The following is a 20,201-nucleotide window of genomic DNA, read 5'->3' on the forward strand; positions in this document are numbered from 1 at the left end:
TATCCCAGTTTGTTGCTGTGCTTGGAAGTAGAGATAGATGTAAAAGTCATGTTGTGTGTTCTATCATGTCATGTTATTCTATAAACTATATCAAGGTGAATATCTTGATTTCAATTTTATATTTAGTTTCTTTATCTTAATTGACCGTTAGTATTTTGTATTGTCTATGGAATATCAGTAGTTGGGATAGTACAGTAAGGTAGCTAACAAAACCAAAATCAAAATAAACCGGACGTTAAAATGGTAACCAGAAGAAATATCGTGGGAACCTACTAAATGCACTGTTCCGGTCCGTTCATCCAACACTTGTATGGTTGAAGAGCCTGAAATCAACCGCAAAAAGGTCAAGAAAACAGAACCAAAAAAAAGAAAAAATTCTACATCTGTCTTGCAGATCATGTACTGCTTTCTAGCTAGAATTGATACTTCACTATTAAATACCATCCAACATTTTATATTTTGACACGAGTCACATTCCCTTGAAAGTTAAGTACATCTGACAGTTTCCTAGTCAGGAGTACATGCTTAAGTACATAAAACAATGTCATTTTTACCTTTCAAAAAAAAAAAAAATGACATCTAGGATTCCTATTGTGTTAGAAATAGGGACAGAAGCTGTGAAGCAGGCAGTTTCCTAAAAATAATCAGCCAATGTTCCAGTCAATGAATAATGTACTTTGATTTTTATTTCCCCCACCTCCAGCTTCATTTGTTTATATATAGCTATTCTTCAAGGTAATAGTTAGGAATTTATTGGCTAGCATACTTGTGTCCAGTAATCTTACTATGTGCTCAAAGACCATCTTAATATAAAAGTAATAAACATTTTATTTACAGAGAAAAATTGGAAAGATGCAGAAGCTACAAATAATCAAATGCACTAACATCATCTTAAGGAAGAATTACTAAGTGCACAGAAGTGGGCAGGTGCACATAATAGAACATCTATTATTCTCCTTTCCTCTATACTTACTCCTCTATCGGTTCCTCTGTCCTCTCTCTTTTTCCTCTCTTTTTTCTCTCTTCCCTACTATGTCTATTCCCATGCTATATCAAGTTGTCCTCTTACTGGCTAACTGTTTTAAGAAGTTTCATTATTGATGGAACAGTAGTTGTAAGGTTGTAGTGACAGAAAGGTAGTTTATGAGGGGTATTGTGTTTAAAACACTGGTGGTGTTGCTGGTCAAATATATTGTCCATGGTTCTCTCTTCTTCCCTATATAAAACTTAATGAAAGCAAAGAAATCCATCTTACACATCAAATAAAGAGAAAGAAAGAAAAAGGAAACCTTTTAGTTCACAAGCATAACAAAGATAAGCAAAATGCCAGTAAGGATGCCAATACAAAAGTCACCAAGATTTGTATGATAACAAGACAGCCATCATAAAAGTTGCAAAAGAAAAACCTATCATAATTTTAACACTGAACTTATATTGATCTCTGAACAAACCTCATCAAACAGACACTTTTTTGTTGGCCAAATCAAATAGACACTTAAGCAATCATGAAAAGCTAATGCATCTTCCATGAGTCAACAATAGATGTTATAGGAAAAGTTAGCGCCCCAAGAATTACTGAAAGCACAATTCTATAGATAATATCTCACCTTCATCTTTAAACTAGAACTACGTTAAAAAGAATACTGAAAACTCAATGCAAGGCAACTAATCTTGTTAAGAATATAGATGGAAAATTTAAATATCTTTACATGATTGGTACATGTTTAAAGGAAAAAGGACAAAATAACCTATCAAAAACATTCAATACAAATAATAATAATATAGAATTAAAATGCAATCAAGTAAGAAAAGGAGAGCAGAAACATCCCTTATAACTCACATAGAACATGTGAAACAACAATAGCCCAAGATTTATACCTATTAGTACAAAAATCATAAAGCAAACTAGAAACGAAAAGTAACATGATACTCACAATTGTACTCTGTCCATCCAATGACCTGATTTTCCAAATCATACAAAACAAGCTTGTTTGAAAGCACTAAATCTGTAAGCAACACAACAGAATTCAGGGGAAAATTTCAAATTACTCATTTCTGCAAATTTTATAACTTAAGCTATAACAGTACATACTCAAGAATTCATCTCGTAGTCACTTGGATTTGAAGACTGATTCTTTTTTAATCCAATTTATGACAAAATCCTATTATCCTTCTAAAACATTAGGGAAATTCTATTTATAGAGAACCAATCATCCAAGGAAAAACTGAGAATAAGATATTTCCAAATAAGATACAGTAAAAAGGTGTTTTCATGAAATAATTTCGGAGAATAAGCAATGGAAATTTTTTACACTCCAGCATAAAGGCCACCTAATGTCAGGAGTATGTGTTTCTCTAAGAAACAGGTATTATGGTGAGTTCCAGATTTGCTGGAGATCGCATATTTTGACCTTAGAATCTTATTTTAGGTTTCACTTATGTCAGGTTTTTATTTATAGTTTTTAAGAGTTGTTTTAAGTCAATCATTATAGTTTTCTATCTTGGATCTCAATGGCCATGGATGATTGAAAGTTCTGAAACCCTGAATGCAACAGTTTTCTATAAAGAGAGCATTTTCTGAAAATTTCAAACATTCATTATGCGTACTGGGGATTGCATGCGGGAACCCTAACTGTGTGAAGACTTTGAGGACTTGAGGGCCTTCAGTTTGAAATAGAGGTATAAAGCATGATCACCCCTAAAACTGGATTACTATTTGCAGGTACTGTTGTGTTCATTGACCCAGATCAGGAGCAAGATTTATTTCCTTTTTAATTGTTGCAGCCTGTAAATTTTAATTATTTCTATCCTAAATCAAACATCAAACCCTAATATTTTGCTCATCCATTTAAAACCTAACACAATTTCTAGCAATCCTGTACTTTCCTTAATTCAATGCAACCCCTACTTGCTGACTGTAACATTAGCCATATGAACTAATGAAATTCATGTCATGAACTGAAGCAACAAGGACTAAATCTTCATCAGGTCATGTAGAACTTGCTCTTAAGCAACTGCGACCTTAGTTTTGTTTTTGGCAAGTTACAACCAGAAGACAAAGCATTATATCAAATTGTCCACCCTTATACAGCAAAATCAATTATTATAGGTGAAAAATATTTAAAAATTAAAAAATTCCATAAATATTTTCTACCAATGCAAAATATATAAAATATTATCAATTGGAATATGGTCAATACATTAGAATAAATCATGCGAGCTATGATACTGCAAATATCTTCTTCAAATAACAGTCAGCATTAAACACAAGTGTGGAAGGTAAATGAAAAGAATAGCAATTGTACTTGGAAGGATGGGTCTTCATTTCAGAAGTAGCAAAAAGCATGGTTGGAAGGCATACCTCCCAAGAGGGTCATATTCTTTCGATCCCTGAATTGCATTCCACTGTTTTGCCATCCAATGCACCATAAACCATTCTGCACAAATCCACCCTTGTAAGTATCAATTTATGCAAGCACTAATTGTTTATAATTCTGTTCCAAGTTCAGAAACATCCACAGATCTCAAAACAAAACCTATTTAAAATTCATTCAACCTAATCTAATAACTACTTACTATGCCAAATCATGCAAGACTCAGACCAGGCAAATGTTACACAAGGGGTCCCTAAATAATAGCAATAATAATGACAATAAAAATATGCCATGTGTTCCTTAAAGACTTTGTTACAAAAGCATTATGCATTGACCAAACAGAATGGAAACACAAATATTTATTTCATCAGAACATAAAGTGATTGTCACCATTAATTATAAAATTGCATTGGTCTATATAGTCAATGTTTTTTCTGTTAACTAAGAGGGGAGGGAGGTCGGCTGCTTTTTGCTGTTGGCCTGGCCACCCGTGTCCCTGCACGGCACTTAGGATGGACCAGAACCATCATGCCAGTAAACTGTTGCCATGAGGACTTCTGTTAGAGAGGCAAACAACTTTCATAAGTGACACTGACAATCTTACCATGAAAAGATAGGGAGCTGCGAACAAGGCAGCTAAATGAATCTTTCAAGAAAGATAGACATTTGACCGGATTCTAGATTTGCATAATTAAACATACTTACAAAAGAGAATAGGTACTCATGTGGATAAACCTTCAGAACAACTGAATTTTCAAAATGGAAGGTGACATTTGGAAATCCCTCATCAAGACTGCAAAAAAAGAAATATATACAAATAAAATCATTGCTTGCCATGACATGAATTGATATCAAATTAAGGTTTAGCATATAAAACTAATATAGCAATTGTTTAGTCAAGTCAATCTAGCCAAAGGGAGCATAGAGCTATTGTGACAAAAGACTGTATTCAGGACATTTGGAAAAAACGGAAATAAGCACTACCACCAGCATCATCAAGAAATTAAATCAACAGCTAGAATGATAAATTAAATCAACAGGCATTAAGACATGTACTAATGGCATACAATTTCCTCAATGAGAGAATTTTACTAAAAGCACCTAAAAAGAAGGTTCAGCCCTAGCACAAAAAGAAGCAAACACAAACAAACATTAAGAAAAAAAATGATTATAAAACTGAACCACAAAGCAAAAGAAGGGGATGCCCCACAGGTGCTCAAAGGTCACAATTGCCATAACCCATGCTTCATACCTTTCAGAGTACTGAAAACATGTATAGTCATCATGAACTGTTTGAAGCTCCAAATGGGGCTGCTGTGAGAGTATCTAACCAGAGATAAAAAGAAAAACATAAAACTTTAGCACACTGAAGTGAAATTTTCTGGAAGATAAAACCAATTTTATATCACATACCTTAGTTACTAATGGCTCATAAACCATTTCTGGGAGATATGCCAAGGTTGTTCCACTGTCTATTATTGTCCCATTTTGGTCTCCTGGCTCGAATTCATCTGTTGTAAAATTCAGGAAATCTTGACCAACTTGAACTGCCGTCATATTGACATTGTAATGTGGCCTGAAATTTTTTATGACAAGACAGTTCAATATATCAAATTGCATATTCATATACTAAATGTGAATTAGAAGATGAACTCAACATTGAAAATCAAAATCATGAAAATGACTTGATTAATAAGGTATCATAGAGAAGCTAGTCTCTGATTCGGTCAGTACGAATGTGTTGCTGTCAATCATGAGCTAAACAATCGCTTTAAGCCAAAAAGAAATTTCTTGGCGTGGAAACAAAAGAAAATGTAGCACATAACAATTTCATGCAGCATTTCGCAAGAGATGTTTCCAGATTTTGATCACTTCAATTATGTTATGTACAACACATTTAATTCAGTGCCCATTCATCTCATCTCTTCAACTTTGCCTTACCCATTTGTCCAGTAGTTTCTCTTCCTAATCCCTTATCACTCTAGAAACCACTACAAGTAATCCAGCTGCTACAAAATTCTCAATCTTTGCTAACTTACAAATCAAATTCTGGAATGACCACTTGGAACCACATCCCTTTTGAAGCTCCTATTATCATAGGAATCATCATGAATAGCTCAGCAAAAAGACAAAAATAATAATACTCTATCTATCCCAAAATGTTTGGGTTATATTGACTTTCATGGAGTTTAAGAAAGAAGCTTTGACTTTAATGTATTTAATATTAAAATTAAAATTTTTTTTATAAAATTAAAATTCCCTGATTTTTAATGTTAAAAAGTAAAAAAATCATAAAAAATAATTTTAAAATATAAAAAGTAAGAATTTTAGATGTTTGAAAAAGGGAAAAGGATATAATTTTGGGACATCCCAAAAAGGAAAGATGGACAAAGAAAATGGGACAGAGGTAGTATAATAATAGTAACTTTTTATTCTTCATTGGTCAGTGATTCTCTATTATCACCTAGTGGAGCTTGCTATAAACTATAACATCAGCTGAATTAACCATTTTAAACCTGTTTAACAATGAAGTGAAGCAAATCACAAAATAACTTCACTAAAAGTTGAAATGTTACATATAGAGTTCTTTTCCCTGCTAGTCAATCTCCTTTTTTGCAGTGGCTGACAAGAAAATGGAGTAACCTTCCTCAGTCAAACCACCACAATTTGGGTAATGAAATTATTAGCCAAATCATTTTGGGCAAGTTACCCCTTAAACCTTCAGCTAAGCCCTACAAAGTTTTGCACTCTAAAGTCTAAACACAAATAATCCATGGGCCAAAATGAAAAATAATTAGCAGCACACAATTTTCATTCAGCCCATTCAGACAACAATGATGATTCCCCCTGAACTATGATGCTTTCCTCCAAAAGCAATGTAATTTCATAACACATAATGCTAAAATAAACCAAATTAATAGAAAATACTGTGATGGTAAAAAACAAGCAATGATATTCGCTAAATATGTTACATACTGATTTGGTACCAATGGAGTCATGTTAACTTTTGGTTGCACAACGTTCCCAATAGCAAAGATACCGCCTCCATTAACCCCATCTAAGCAGTGAGCAAATATCTTTTTCACTTCTCCAGATGAAGCAAGCTGGGAAATCATAGATGAATTAGATTTTCCAAATCCAAGTATTCCATCAAGTGCTTCTTCATTAGATGAATCTAGATTCCCTGATTGTATTGCACCACACCTATGAAAAAAAGAATGCTAGAATAACCATATAATACCACCAAAAAGAAGCACAAGCAAACAGCAAGCATGTACAGACGTTATGAGCACATATTTTACAGACATAAGTATGCAAAAGCAAACATCCATTAAGCCAAGGTGTGTTTAGACAAAAATCAAACTCATGATGTAATTCCAAAGATCCCTAAAAGGGATATTGATGCAACTTCATAATGTTCCCACAAACTTCAACTTATTAAAACTTAACTTTGTCAATTGTCAATAATAAAAGTTGTGTTAAGACTATACAATATGAACATTACGTACCATTGACGGTACCTTCTCATTATGACTATATCATCTAAAATCATATCAAATAAGTAAAATTGATTTCTTTGAAGCCCATTTTTTACACAAAATAAAGATGGATCAGATGATTCATCTTAGTCATAAAAATGGTAATCTGTTGTCAGAGACTGGCTTTGTGTCTCATTCATAACTCATCATGGATCTTATAATAAAAGGAAAAAGAAGGGGGAAAAAAGGAAGAGAAGGCAGGCACAAAAGATATGCTTGTATGTATAAGATGGTAAGCTAGACAAGTAGACATCAAATTCACAATGACATTCAAAATGTACAAAGAAAAGAAAATCCCATAAAACAAACTAATCAGGAAAGTACATGTAGCCATTAGTTGATTTGTTTAAAAACTTTTTCTACTTTTCAGAATAATTTGTAAATAATTCATACAATCTAGATAACTGTCATGTTCTGTTATCTACCGACGAAAAACAAGAACTTCTGAATTTGAAAAAGTCAAAGAGATTTGTTTGCAATAACATTAGTAGTAGTTACACATGCAAGTTACAGTATTTAGCAAGAACGTGCCTAGACAATTACAATTTCAAAATTTAAAAGCTAACACAATGCCACATGTATCACAAGTATGAGTTAGAGAAGAGTAATAGAAGGATTGACAACTCACCCAAATATAACACTTCCATTTGCAGATGAGGTTTTGAGATCGCCAGACACCTGATCATATAGTACAATGTCTTTTACAAAGTATCCTGCAGAGGAACTCCCATCTCCATATATCTCAAGATACTGACAGGACATATTAGCCGTACAACCAGCTGATGTACCTCCATTTATTGCATAACAAAACTCTTGATCACATGAAACCAAATTGCCGGTGGCAGACTCCTTAATATCATACAAAGTAAGATCTATCTGTAACCATAGCATATATAAAAATAAAAGTGCAATCAAATATAAGATCTATCTGTAACCATAGCATATAAATAAAACAAATGCAATCAAATATTATTAAAGAAACCAAGAATCTAAGATACTCTTTGGTTGTTACGCCAAAAATGGGTTTGGCTACAAAAGCAAAAATATGAAAAATTTACAAATCAAACATTAAAAATGGATAATTTTTTTGGATAAAAAAATACATTATTTTAAGGTAGCATTTCATTGTTACTTTTACTACTTGGTTTTTCTTACGGAATCAAAATGCAAAAAAGTACATCTGAATGCAAAAACCTATAACTATTTTTGAAGAATTATTTACTTTTAAATAGAAAAGTTATATTAAAATCAATAATTTGTCTTAACCATTTTTTAATTTTTAATCAATTAGTATAATTTGACTGTCTAGTGTTACTTTTAGTCCATAAATAAGGGCTTTTTTTTTCTTTTCCTTTTACAAATCAAAGATTAAAACACTGGCAAAAAAATAATTAATAAAAGTAATACCCAAACAAAGCCTAAAAAAAAGAAAAGAGGAAAGAGAAAGAAAAAAAGGGAAGACTTACACCAAGGGAGCTTCTACTGGGGCATTCTTCACATTGAATACAATTAACCCACATTATATCACTTCCTGTATCTACTTGAATATAGTAATCCTTCGAAGGTGTTCCTATCCCTATTTTTGCATAATAAAGCCTAAAAAATTAAAAAATTAAAATTAAATAAAAAAACAGAAACTTTCGTTTAAAAAATTGAATTTTGTAGATGAAATACTAACCCAAGTCCATCACGTAGACCGGAACCGCCCAAAGGTAGATCAACGCCGGCGAGAATTCGAAGTTGACGGCGGATGTCGTGGTCTTTCAAGTCAAAAAGAGAAGGTTGACTGCCGGCGAATTTGTACTTGACGTTGATAACACCCCAACTAAGAACGCTGCTTATAGCAAAGGAAACTACAAGAAAGGAAACTAATAGAAGAGAATAGTAAGAGCTTATCGGACGAAACATATTTAAACCTTAACAGCAGTAGAAACTACTGTTCTTCCTCTCTACGTTTTTTTAATTTCTTTTGATTTTTTTTTATTCTTTTTTTTTATTATGGCCAGTAGTTTTTTTTTTTTTTTTTCATATTGGAAAAATAGAAAAACAAGTGGAATTTCCATCGTCAAGTCCAGTCCACAAGAGTCGGGACGACTTTGAGTCGGGAAAAGGTGCGACCCGCGCATTTCTCCTTTTTATAATTAGATTTAAAATTTTTGGCAAAATGATAAAAAAAATTTTCTTTGAAATAAAAAATCAATAATTTTTTAAATTTATATTTTATTGGTATTAATGAATTTTTTATTTTGATTAATCAAAATTTTAATTGTACAAAATCTAGCCACGTTATAAAATTAAATTAATCAATATTTAAATTACAATTAATTGAATTTCAAAAAAAATTTTAACAAAAAATAAAGAAAAAAAATTTTATTTTGTTTAATTTTTACATATATTAATTATATTACGTGATAAATTTTTATGTATTTTATTTATATCATATAAAATTTTATTTTAATTAATAAAAAATAAAAAATGCTAAGTTTTTTATTTAAATAAAAATTTAATAATATTGATACTTGGTGATTTTTTTATGTAAAAAGATAAAAATAATATTTTAATAATATTTTCAATTTTATTTTATAATTTATTGCTTTCGTAGTAATATAATGATCCAAAAGAATAATCATAATAAAACAAAAATTCAAAAAACAGCATAGCGGTTGCCGGTTACCGTTTAAAACCCTAGCACAAGCGTTCAGTAAAAGCCGCAGGAGAAAATGGGGAGCGGGAAAGCGGAGAAGAAACGGAAACGTCCCCAAAACCCTAAACGCAACGGGAAACCTCTCGGCTCTAAGTCCGACGTACCCAAATCCAAGTCCAAGAAGAAGAAGACGAAGAAGGACAACAATCACCAAAACGACGCCAACCAAATCAAAACCAAAAACAAAACAACAACTGTTACCGGCGACAGCAACAACCCACTGCCAACACCGGCATCACCGTCGCAGCAACTCAGTTATTTTCTAAGTCAGTTTCAATCCGCCAATGGGGTCCAACTCTCTTCACTCGAAATGGAATCAATTAAAGGTAAAATCATATTTATTAATCAGACATTATTAAAACTTAAAAAGGGTCTTTGGGTTACACCTTTTTTTTTGTGTAGTTAGTTGTATTTTAGATGTTTCTGAAGAGTTGGGTCAAGATGTAATGAGGCTAGAGAGACATATAAAGGAAGCTTTTGGGGCAAAATGGAAAGAAGAGCTTTGTGAAGGGAAGCTCATTGAAGGCAAGATTGAAGCAGGAAGTCCTGCTGTTCTTGTTCTTGCTACTTCGGCTTTACGATCTATTGAACTTTTAAGGTTCGTTAGCCTCCGTTTCGTCGTTACTTTTCTTTTTTATTTAGTTTCTGAAAGCAAAAAAAAAAAAAGTTATGTTTGATTAGACTTGACAATTCGTATATCCATGTTGTTTCGTGTGAAACATGTCTAAAACACGGAAATTAGGGTGCAACAATTGGAATAGATATTTTAGTTTTTGCTAAATTCATATTCGATTTTTATTAAAATTTTAAGTCACATCGCTTTTTTTTTGTATCGCTTTCATGTTATGTAACCGTATTGTGTTTAAAATTATCAGGTTTATGTTTGATATAGCTGGTTAACATTCATGTGGATTGAAGGGAGAGAAAAGAAATTGAATGGTTTCTTTTGTTGGATAGCAAAATGGGAGAAGTGAAAAGAACAGACTTTAACTAGAACTTTCAATTTTTTTCCCTATTTCTAGGAGTACATGTTCATGAGGTTATTTAAATTTTGATTAATCTTTAGATTCTAGCCAGAAAGGAACTGAAAATTTTGTTCTGTTGCTCTAGGGGCATGCGCTCATTGACTAAAGAATGTCATGCTGTAAAGCTATTTTCAAAGCACATGAAGATTAAGGAACAGGTAGTTTTTCTATACTTTGAGCCTAATTTTCTTGAATGTTACTTGTACTCTTATGGGGCAGAATCTGTGTTGCTGAGAGGCTTGTTTTTTTTGTGACCATGCTATGGTAAAAAATGCATTGTTCTTTTATCACTTAGAATATTTGACAATGGGTGGCCTAAATACTTATTGATAAGAGAGCAACTTCAAACAAATATGATATAATTTATATTGAAGGTTGAGATTTTTGTGGGTGGATCAGATAAATTACTATTTTAGCATTTAAAGGGTTTGATTTATGATTGATTTCTAATCTAAAATAGAGTTGATATTAAAGTAAGGAGAAACAAGTTACATGCCCATACCTTATGACTGGAGGTTCAAGATAATAAGTTGCTGAAATTCACTTAAATTAAAAGTTCTAAACCAAAACAAAAGCTTGAAGACATAAGAAGCTTTACATGGAGATTGCAACAATTCCCCTAATCTCCATCACATACTCTTCACACTTTTGGCTGAAGTTCCTGTTTTGACATGATTTCACATGTGTATGAGTATATATATTCATGTGTGACCGGCTCCCGATGCTACAGCCTGGCTCTCCACGATATCATTGTTGATATGTTGTTGCCCACCTTCTCTTACCAAGTATCAAAGGCAATTATCGAGAGGTGGTAGAATTTGTTTTAAGCTGTGGGCCAACTGATTGTTGGAGGGAGGAGCTCCACTTAATATCATTCTGCAGTTCATTTGATTGCAAATTCTTTCATTTTCTTTTTAAGTTTTGTACTTACTTGGCAACCAGTTTCTGTCTTAGCCTGTAATATGACTACTTGGTTTGGTGTGCATTTGATAGCACGGGATGGTGTGGTGGGAGGGGCTCCCCACTTTTATATATAGTAATGGTGTTTTTGTTTGTGTGTTAATTCAAATAATCATTTTGCCTCAGGTTAAATATAAACATAAAGGATCCTGAAATCATTTTCTGATGAAAGGCTTCCTTTAATGGTGATAAATTTTTCATGCCTGTACCCCACTAGCTTTGCTGCATAAAAAATATTTCATAGTGTCATGGGTTTCGATCTTGTATTTCCTGATCCTCAAAATTGTATTGTTTTCAAGTAAATCATTTGAGATTTTATTTACATGAGTAGGAGTTATTCTGGGTGTCAATATTGAACAAGGGAAAATTTTTCATCATTTTATATTCTGTTTTTGAGACTTGGATGTTCCATGTTCTGATTCTAATATCATCTTCATTCACTAGAATATGTTGTTTTTATTTTAGGAGACAGCTAAGCTTTATGGAATCCAATTTGGACAGTTTGGTAGCTGTTAAATATGTGATTCTCCACAATTGATTAATTATGAGAAACGAAATTCAATAGAGTTCATCTGGATATGGTACTATAGACTAGTTGCATATGCCTTTTAGTTGCATTATGTTGTTTACCTGTGTTGAATTGGAGGAATTAAACAATTTTCCTTTGTGAAAATTGCAATTGTGTGGCTTGTTATTGAACTGATATAACTTTGTTACCATGTCTCTGGTTACTCGATATCTATTGCATGAAGGCCCTATTTCTTAGTTAATTTTTGCTTCTTTTTTGGTTGTTGCAGGTATCTTTACTGAAGAACCGAGTTAACATTGCTAGTGGTACACCAAGTAGGTTAGTCACCAACCTTTAACGTCAAATTAACTAATAGTTATCATAAAAAATAGTAGTTTAGCAAAGACAACTTTGAGAAAGTCATCTCAAGAAATATGAAGATCTTTTGGTAATCATAGAATTTAAATGTTCAAGTCTTTTTGTTAATCATGATCTTTTCTTGATTTTTCATTATGACTGATTGAATCATGGTTTTGACTGTTCTCTTGTAATCTAAATTGCAGAATTAAAAAGTTAATTGACATTGAGGCATTGGGGCTTTCACGTTTATCAGTGATTCTGCTTGATATTCACATGGATGTTAAGGGCTATTCCTTGCTTACACTTCCCCAAGTCAGGTTCGTTGATGAGCTAACTTATAAGTTTATCATTATCTTCCTCACTGTTTTGTTTCCTTCTGATTTGTGTTTATCGCGTTTTTCTTTTGTAAATGGTGTGTGTAGGCACGTGTTTGTTTCCCTACCCTTAAACACCCATGCTACATTTTGACACCAAGTCCCTACATGGACTTGGGAACTTTGAGCGATGCTTGATTCATTTATGTTTTGTTTAAATTGCAGAGATGAGTTCTGGGACTTGTATAAGAACTACTTTCACCAGCAAGTAGTGCAAGGTGATCTGCGGGTCTGTCTTTATGGTCCGATACCAAATGGCAATGAATTTAAGGGCAAAAGTTTAGAATTGGCTGATGGATAGAGAACAGTCGGATTCATAAAAAATTTTGATCTGTGTTGTGCGTGTATCCTGCATTTTTGTTTTAAAAAGGTTAAGTTACATAATTTTCTTGTCATCCTTTGCTTATCCAATCTCCATGGTTGCACTCTCATGGATTTCACTTTAGTAGTCAGTTAGATCCATTTTCATGGTCTCTAACAATAAATCATAATCCAAGAGAATCTAGATCGAGAAGTCAACTGCACCTACTACCATCTTCAATGGAATCACCACCAAAGTCATCTAGAAGTTGACCTATGTGACCATTGGTTCAGGCCATGCTGTAAGTCTCTTTTTCTTCAAAATTAATGTTAAGGGGAGAGATTCATGTGCTTCTTTGTCAATTGCAGTCTTTGGAGTTTCAATGACCATTATATGTTGAATGAAGTGTTTTGCAGTGTATAAATGAAAAGATATTCAAATCTATTTATGCATAATTAGAACAAAAAGAATAGAATGTATCTACTTCTTGACTATATGTTATTGGATTTTAATTTAAGCTTAGTGAAGAACAACATACCTGATTTGCTTATAATGATTATGTGATAGATTGAGTACTAAATTGGTCTTGAAAATTCTATCATTGCTGATTTAAATCCCATTAGAAACCCTTCCAAAGCATCCATGCAATAGATATTGTGGAGTTCTCCCATACTTCATGTTAATGGGCTTGGCGCCGATATATGTTTGGTTCATGCAGTCACCAGTATGAGGTAGCATCTTTAGTATTCAAATCTTAAACACTCGCAACTCTTTTTCTTATCTTTAGGTTGCGGCTTTTTAAAAAAAGAAAAAAAATTAAGGCTAGAAGAAACTGCCCTTAAGAATAAGGAAAGATTGCCCTTGAAAAACAAGCCCTTTTTTCTTTGACTTTCCATTTGATTGCATTAATAAAGATAGTGTGATGGTCGGCCTAATTGATCAGTTACAATTAAGCAATGTTGGTTTATAATGTGATTGACAATATTGCCTTGAATTGTATATAATTTTAAAGATTACATTTTGCAAAAAAAAGAAAAGTAAATAGCACATTTGGCCTCAAACTTTGATCAAAATTTATTTTAATCTTTAAATTTTAAAAAATTTTAATCGAGTTTTTAATTATCTAAATGTGTATTAATATAATCATTCTGTTTGTATGATTGTTTAAATTGATAAAAAAATCTTATGTGACATAATATATAACCTTTAATATTCAAACAAACAAGACATATAATCTTTAAAATTTTAAATATGTGAAATTTTAAAATTGATTTAAATTTATATAATTAAAAAATGTAAAATTAAAAATAAAAGAAATCTTAAACATTTCTTTAAAAATGGCTGAATCATTTCAAAAGATAAAAGGAGGGAGAAGTAAAAGTTGAAAGAGGAAATCAAAGGGGATCAAAAGAAGAGACCCACAATTTCGGGTAAATTCGAAGGCACTCGAATACGGAACGAGGGCAATACATGAAAATGCATCATTTCTTATTCGTGCAAAGGAACTATTTCTTGGCAACTTGGACAACTTATAACGATGTTTGTCCCGCATATCAATAGGAAAATCGGGATCCTTACAAAAGGCTTTATAAATCTTTCATCTATATTCATATTTAGCCGCGAGCAATCTCCGTTTGTGATCTTCTCCGATATCTTACAGAGTTTCACTCTCATCTTCTTGCAAAAAGCTGCTCCACGGTGGCTTTGTCTCATTGTCTGTCTCCTAATCATTTTGTCACGTCTAACTATGGACGGCAATGAATTAGATCAGAACCCTTTTTTTTTTTCGTTTTAAATTCGATTTGATTATATACAAATTTGATTTAATTCGTTTTTTTATTAAATTTTTTTATATTCAGATTTAATCTGACATGTAATTATATAAAATCATATTCCATTTGTTTTAAAATTAATAAAATATATAATTTTTTTAATATAAATATAAAATAAATATATAATTAATTAATTAAAAATATTTTTTATATATATCGGATTGGCTAAAATCTGACCTCAATTTTTTTCTTCCATCCCATAATAAACCCGATTTTAAAAAAAAAAAACTTCTAAAAAATCAAATCAAATCAAACCATCGAATATGGTTCTATCTTCCCTACGTCTAATTGTACCCACGGTTCAGCCTCCACTTAGTAGTTGAAGGAAGATTGATTTTGGTCATGAGAAAACACATGCTATTGATGACTTTGAGAAAATAATGAATCAGATAGCTATGGAAATCAAAATGGATAGTATTACAATGTGAAATAAGATGGCTGCCTGCTTCACTTTCAGCAGGTACAGCTTCATATCCTGAAGCAATTCTTTGACCATAATTTAAACTATATAATATGATATTATTCAGTAATAAAAGAATCCCTGAACACATATCCATTGAGAAAACAAGAAAACAAACATTTCAACCAAACAAATTGAATTTGACAAACCATGGGAAGGCCTCAACTTGTACACTTTCTGAACGAACGAGATCACCTGGAACAGCAAGAAAAAGTTTGGGTTTGCTTCGATTCATCGGTTTCACTTTTAGTAAGGGTTACCCGATTGACAGTTAATTCAGCTTTGTAAGTGTCTGAGTTCAAGACCTTCCTGCTGACATTGTTGTAAATCTCTTGTATAACGATCTCAAATGCCTTCTTGACATTTGTTGAATCTAAAGCAGATGTCTCCATGAAGAACAACCCTTCTGCTTCAGCGAGGCTTTTGCCTTCTTCAACACTCACATCCCTGATAGTTTCCAAGTCGCATTTGTTGCCAACCAGCATACTTGCTACTGTCGTATCGGAATGAGCTGCACAAAGTTTTAAGTAAGCATAAGCCTTTAAATCTCCGAACTTAAAGCAAATATAAAATCACTGTAGAGTATAAAAGCAGACAGAAATTACATATACGGTAAATCTTGAGAAGCAAATAGATAAGCCAAGGAGAAAATATAAAAATCAAAGAAATGTTTTGGCCATGTAAATAAGTGGCGTGTTAGATCTTGGAAGAAGTTTTGTTGGAAATAAGAAGGGAGGAAGAATATCCAAGGCACCTGTGGACCAACATTAAATTGATATTCCTTGGACTTTAGGATCATTTGAGTTCCAAGGTCTTCTGTAAAAGAGATCTAACTGATATGAAATAAGTAGGCTAGCTTTGATAGTCTTTGAATTTTATCCTGATACTCTTGTAGCCAGTCTCAACCATTAGAAAGGGAAACTTTTCTCCAAGTCGGCTATCAACTTCTAATCATTAGTATTTGCATTTCAAATTTATATACTCTACTTCTATTCTGTCTCAACAGTCCTGTCCGCATTAGGGTGTATGTGTGTGTATCAACACTATATTGAAAAGTTAACAGAGTCCATCTTTACCATTCACTGGGGCAATCACAGGAATGCTAAGAACTGAAAACACAAATACAAGCATTGGACACCGAAACATGACATGGGGTTTCCAACAAAATGGAGTGTCCTCCCCCTCTTTTCACTAAACCATCCAAGAGCCACACGCTTCCGTAGGAACCACATGTCCGCTCTCAACATACCAGGGCCTTTGCATCACCAAATTTGACACCATGCCAAAACATAAAGGCCAAACCCTCCACTCTCATTATCCTTGCAAGGTTGGAAAAGTGTGTCCAATGCTAAGGTCTATCCAAATAATAAAATCACAGACATCAGAGACCAATGTTAAATAAGATTGAACAGAGCCAGGTAACGTCCATGAATGAGAGACAAATCCACCATGGTTATGAAGGATTACAAGAATGTGAAATATACAAATCTGCTAGTGCACCTAAAAACTTGATCCCTGAAACTATACATGTTTTATTGCCTTCCAACATCCCAAACAATGGAAAGATTTCCATTCTTATGGCTATTATTTTTTTTTTTTTTTACTACGTCTTTACAATCCTATGACCGCCTAAAAGACACTCTATCAGTTACATGCATCTGCTAACTGGAACAAGCCCCAGATGCCAAGTGCCAGCCAAAAAACAACTACACATAGGAGGCATTGTCCTGCAAATGATTCTAGACTTACCCATTTCTAACTCTAGATGAGATTCATAAACACATGTCAAGCAATGGAAAACTATGAGCCTTCGTTTGAGCGGTTTTAAAGATTCATGTCTTAGTGTTCTCTTGCATCAAAGAGGAAAAAAGAAAAAAAGAAAAAAAGAAATATGGATCTTCCATACATGGAATTGTCTATGATCTAAGAGCTAGTAATTTTCAGTTAGCAAGTATGCTTAGAATAGGTTACGCCCATAAGATACACAATATTCATGAAAATGAACTGCAATGAGATTTTGGTTGCAAGTAGTATAATTCTTGGTCGATCCAACAGTTTACCAATGAATTTTGGACCTGGATGAGAATTCAAAACATTATGATATGATGAAAGACCCAAAGGTAAAATGTGCAAATCTTGGTTTAAGAGAAAAGAATATTAAATGCCTTGAAATTATTCTATCTTTTGCTTGAACTGTACTTATTCATATGTTCAAATAAGTAACAAGGAATTGAGCAGGATAAATCATAATAGGTTCTTGTCTATAGTTGTTTATTGGTTGTAACTACTTTTTGTTTTATAAACCTCATTTTGCCATTAGAGATATGTAAGATGACATATGGATGCTTGTAAAGTTATTATAGGGTTAATAAATGTGTAAGAAGATTGCAGAAGACACTGGAAAGCATTAGAATTGTCCCAAAGGCCAAAGCTTAAGATTTTACAGAACAACAAACAATAAAGTATGTTTTGGAGATTGAGTATTTAAGTGTCAATTTTCGTTTATCATACTCTTACAGTTGTTTTTATAAATAAAAAAATATATATAGAAATTAATTCTTTGTTTATGAATGTAACCAGATTCCATCAAACTACACTGAATATTGTCACTTATGTTCTTTATTACTAATTTCTATTAATATCATCAAGGATATGCTCCAATAATCCTAACAATTTCAGGATAAATCCTAATTGTGACAACCTTGGTTCGTGTTCTATAAGACAAAAGAATGAATATCACCAGAAAACAAGGGGAGAAAGAAGTAATTGACTAATCACTAGTAGTCACATGATCTCTATTTTCCAAGGCAATAATCAGTCAAATAAGTTGAACAACTAAATCCAAGATCACAAGCTGTTGTATAGCTTCTTAATATACGGAATTTCATATGTATCAGAAAAGGTGCCTATCTAGCAACATGCATATGTCACGGGTCGAGACTTAAGCTCCGAACCCGCGCAGCTCTTGGACCCGGGCATTCACTCATCCAGTGTCCCGAATCAACTTAACTGCCACGGTTCACACCTTTGTGAGGAATTGTCCGCTCTGGCCCCCCTGATCTCACGGTTTTGTCCTACAAAAGGCGTCTCACAAGGAAGAGATAGTGTGAACCCTTTTATACCCCAGTGACCCTCCTATTATGTTCGATGTGAGATTCAGGACTCCTCCTTAGATCCGTGACACATACACGAATTAAGAATCTGCCACATGCAATTTAACAAATATCCTGTATGAAAATGCTACATTAACAGATACAATCCACACAAGGGGGCATGAAAGTAAAAAGAAAAAAAAAAGCATCAGAAAGCCAGTCCCTTGCTAATTGTTTTCTGTTTTCTTCCAGGGAATATTTGTTATTGCTGTTTTCAGCTTTCTTCTAGCTTAAGCCTTACACTACAATCATTACAGCATCAGATCTAATGCCCTAACCCACCATAACCAACTGAATGAACAAATCAAGATAGAATCCTGAAAAAGGCACTCAAAGAAAGACCATAAAATCAACAAACAAAAAACCCAACTCAATATTTCAATGGATCTTCTTATGACACTCCATCTTAATGCCAAATCTACCAAAAGCAAATTTTAAAATCTAATCCACAGCCCTCCTAGAAAAAGGATCAAATGAAGTTAACCTGTCAATATTACCAAAAAGATATCCCTCAGTTCTCATCAAACCAACAACTGCAAGCCACCAAATCCTCCAATCCCACAGCTAAACCATAAAACCTATTAAAAATCAATATAAATTAACTCAATCTAGCCAACATAAAAAACCCAGATAGGAAAACCAAAACCAAGAAAAAGGTTGTTAAAAACCAAACTCACTCTTGAGTTCATCAAGCCAACGACCGACGCTATCAAAGGTAGTTCTTCTGCTAATATCATAAACAATAAGAGCACCAACAGCGCCTCTGTAATAAGCAGAAGTGACAGCACGAAACCTTTCTTGACCAGCGGTATCCCAAATCTGAGCTTTAACTTCCTTACCATCGATTTCCATGCTTTGGGTCTGAAACTCAACTCCTATGGTGGCTTTGGAATGTGGGTTGAATTCATTTCGAGCATAGCGTGAAAGGAGGTTGGATTTGCCAACTGCTGAGTCTCCAATTATTACTATCTTGAAAAGGTACTCTTCTCCTCCTCCTTCGTCGTCTGACATGGCTTTGGCTTTGGTTTTTCGCGGTTGGATTTTGGTGTTATGACAGAAGGAAAAAGGAAGAGACAGAGAGAAACAGGTGAATGGGTTGTTGCGGTGGAAGTTCTGTCTGAAGCTAAGCTGGAAAAGACATACTGCGCATGTAGTGGGTTCATGATTCATCATTGATGTTCAATTATGGGATTCTTTTATTTATTTATTTTTTATTATTACTAACTCTAAATCTTAATTAATTAGTGCTAATTACTTTATTAATTTATATTCATGTTCTTATGTTCATGGTATCGTACTAAAAAATAAAAAATTAATTTATTTTTATATATTGATATTAAAATTTTTTAATTTTATAAATAAAATTAAATACATATTTTACTAATTTAATAATATAAATTTTATATTTTATACGTATTTATTTTACTTCATATTAATATCTTTGGTAATTATAATTTTATTTTAATTTCCTCAAATTATTTTTGGATTTAATTGGATGATTTTAATGTTGCATTCCTTCATTATTATACATTTAAAATTTCACTTTTAAAATACTTTTCACAAGCATCGAAGTTTCCTTCATAAAAAAAGAAACTTGTTTCTTATCAATGAA

The 20,201-nt window shown here is 32.9% G+C and overlaps 3 protein-coding genes across 5 annotated transcripts; 1 reads left to right on the plus strand and 2 right to left on the minus strand.

The window, feature by feature from the left end:
* Positions 1–104: 104 nt before the first annotated feature.
* LOC111287721 (aspartic proteinase 36-like) lies at positions 105–8,967 on the minus strand. 3 transcript variants are annotated; one of them, XM_089758990.1, is made up of 10 exons: positions 8,592–8,967; positions 8,380–8,509; positions 7,542–7,789; positions 6,351–6,578; positions 4,788–4,950; positions 4,627–4,700; positions 4,080–4,167; positions 3,362–3,437; positions 1,935–2,006; positions 105–323 (listed from the first exon to the last, which is right to left on the minus strand). In XM_089758990.1, exons 1-10 carry the CDS (start codon positions 8,819–8,821, stop codon positions 175–177), a joined length of 1,458 nt encoding a protein of 485 aa, XP_089615116.1. In that variant the 5' UTR covers positions 8,822–8,967; the 3' UTR covers positions 105–174. The 3 variants fall into 3 exon arrangements, 2 of the variants coding, with proteins under 2 accessions (XP_089615116.1, XP_089615117.1); XM_089758991.1 differs by having other exon boundaries at positions 8,380–8,489; positions 8,592–8,734; XR_016341344.1 differs by having other exon boundaries at positions 261–323; positions 3,306–3,437.
* A 585-nt stretch (positions 8,968–9,552) lies between these two features.
* Positions 9,553–13,575, plus strand: LOC111287637 (uncharacterized). Its single transcript, XM_022878301.2, has 6 exons — positions 9,553–9,943; positions 10,020–10,215; positions 10,728–10,800; positions 12,400–12,449; positions 12,674–12,787; positions 13,010–13,575. The coding sequence occupies exons 1-6, from the start codon at positions 9,634–9,636 to the stop codon at positions 13,143–13,145; spliced, it is 879 nt and encodes a 292-aa protein (XP_022734036.2). The 5' UTR covers positions 9,553–9,633; the 3' UTR covers positions 13,146–13,575.
* A 1,777-nt stretch (positions 13,576–15,352) lies between these two features.
* Positions 15,353–19,762, minus strand: LOC111288451 (ras-related protein RABA5c-like). The gene is made up of 2 exons (XM_022879345.2): positions 19,267–19,762; positions 15,353–15,948 (listed from the first exon to the last, which is right to left on the minus strand). The coding sequence occupies exons 1-2, from the start codon at positions 19,760–19,762 to the stop codon at positions 15,629–15,631; spliced, it is 816 nt and encodes a 271-aa protein (XP_022735080.2). The 3' UTR covers positions 15,353–15,628.
* Between the last annotated feature and the right edge of the window lie 439 nt (positions 19,763–20,201).

This window comes from Durio zibethinus, chromosome 4 (genome assembly GCF_047325235.1).
Source record: "Durio zibethinus cultivar Kanyao isolate XHJ-2024 chromosome 4, ASM4732523v1, whole genome shotgun sequence".
Lineage (NCBI taxonomy): Eukaryota > Viridiplantae > Streptophyta > Magnoliopsida > Malvales > Malvaceae > Durio > Durio zibethinus.

Excerpts from the sequence above, each read along its gene's own strand:
- LOC111287721 (XM_089758990.1), bottom strand. The coding sequence starts at position 8,821 with ATGTTTCGTCCGATAAGCTCTTACTATTCTCTTCTATTAGTTTCCTTT. Across the intron at positions 6,579-7,541 it reads AATGGAAGTGTTATATTTGG|GTGTGGTGCAATACAATCAG; the intron begins GTGAGTTGTCAA and ends TTTTTTTCATAG. Across the intron at positions 2,007-3,361 it reads GAATATGACCCTCTTGGGAG|ATTTAGTGCTTTCAAACAAG; the intron begins GTATGCCTTCCA and ends TGTTGCTTACAG.
- LOC111287637 (XM_022878301.2), top strand. The coding sequence starts at position 9,634 with ATGGGGAGCGGGAAAGCGGAGAAGAAACGGAAACGTCCCCAAAACCCT. Across the intron at positions 9,944-10,019 it reads CGAAATGGAATCAATTAAAG|TTAGTTGTATTTTAGATGTT; the intron begins GTAAAATCATAT and ends TTTTTTGTGTAG. Across the intron at positions 10,216-10,727 it reads CGATCTATTGAACTTTTAAG|GGGCATGCGCTCATTGACTA; the intron begins GTTCGTTAGCCT and ends CTGTTGCTCTAG.
- LOC111288451 (XM_022879345.2), bottom strand. The coding sequence starts at position 19,762 with ATGATGAATCATGAACCCACTACATGCGCAGTATGTCTTTTCCAGCTT. Across the intron at positions 15,949-19,266 it reads TTGGCTTGATGAACTCAAGA|CTCATTCCGATACGACAGTA; the intron begins GTGAGTTTGGTT and ends AACTTTGTGCAG.